Source organism: Corvus brachyrhynchos, unplaced genomic scaffold, assembly GCF_000691975.1.
Source record: "Corvus brachyrhynchos isolate BGI_N302 unplaced genomic scaffold, ASM69197v1 scaffold1720, whole genome shotgun sequence".
NCBI classification, from domain to species: Eukaryota; Metazoa; Chordata; class Aves; order Passeriformes; family Corvidae; genus Corvus; species Corvus brachyrhynchos.
In genome coordinates, this window is record NW_008235553.1 from 8,755 (window position 1) to 9,805 (window position 1,051).

Below are 1,051 nucleotides of genomic sequence, written 5' to 3' on the forward strand. Positions count from 1 at the left end.
GGGGTGGGGGTCTCCAGCCCTGCTGAGCCCCCCCTGTGCCCCCAGGATGACGAGTTCAGCCACCTGTACACGCTGGTGGTGCGGCCGGACAACACGTACGAGGTGAAGATCGACAACGCCCGCGTGGAGTCGGGGAGCCTGGAGGAGGATTGGGATTTCCTTTCCCCAAAAAAGATCAAAGACCCCGAGGCCAAGAAACCCGACGACTGGGATGAGAGGGCCAAGATCGATGACCCTGAGGACACCAAGCCTGAGGTGGGGAGGGGGTCTTTGGGGGTCAGGGTGGATTGTGGTAGCGCCCTGATGGGATTTGGGGGGCTGAGGGGGCTTTGGGGAGCTGTGGGAAGGCTTTGGGAGTAAGTTTGGGGTCTTGGGAAGCTTCACGGGGGGCTTGGAAAAAGCTCCTGTCAGGATTTGGGGGCAGCTCTGGAGAGAATGGGGGACTCTGAAAGTGACCAGGCAAGAATTGGGGAATTTGGGGGATTCAGAGAGGTCTGTGGCACCAACCTGGGGGGGTCCTGGAGCCCCGTGGCCCTTCCTGACCTCCTCCCTCCTTGCAGGACTGGGACAAACCCGAGCACATCCCAGACCCCGACGCCAAGAAACCGGAGGATTGGGATGAGGAGATGGACGGGGAGTGGGAGCCGCCCGTGATCCAGAACCCCGAGTACAAGGTGAGGCCTGGGGGCTGCAGGGGGGGCACAGGGGAAGGGGCTGTGCCCCCTCTGAACCCCCTTTTGTGCCCCCCCAGGGCGAGTGGAGGCCGCAGCAGATCGACAACCCCGACTACAAGGGCAAGTGGGTGCACCCTGAGATCGACACCCCCGAGTACAGCCCGGACCCCCTGCTCTACTCCTACGACAGCTTCGGGGTCATCGGCCTCGACCTCTGGCAGGTGAGCCCGCGCCTCTGGCAGGTGAGGGGGGAGGGTCTGGGGGGGGGATCCCTGGGACCTGCAGGACCCCCATAACCTCCCCCTCCCCCCCACAGGTGAAGTCAGGCACCATCTTTGACAATTTCCTGATCACGGATGATGAGAAGCTGGCGGAGG

At 63.3% G+C, this 1,051-nt stretch overlaps 1 protein-coding gene across 1 annotated transcript in view; it reads left to right on the forward strand.

The window, feature by feature from the left end:
• CALR (calreticulin) overlaps positions 1-1,051 on the forward strand; it is a gene marked incomplete at its 5' end in the record, with an annotated part of 7,549 nt that overhangs the window by 505 nt on the left and 5,993 nt on the right. The window contains 4 exons of the mRNA XM_017742743.1: positions 6-255; positions 561-674; positions 752-895; positions 991-1,051. Coding sequence (XP_017598232.1) covers positions 6-255; positions 561-674; positions 752-895; positions 991-1,051 — 569 coding nt within the window. The remainder of the gene's footprint in view (positions 1-5; positions 256-560; positions 675-751; positions 896-990) is intronic.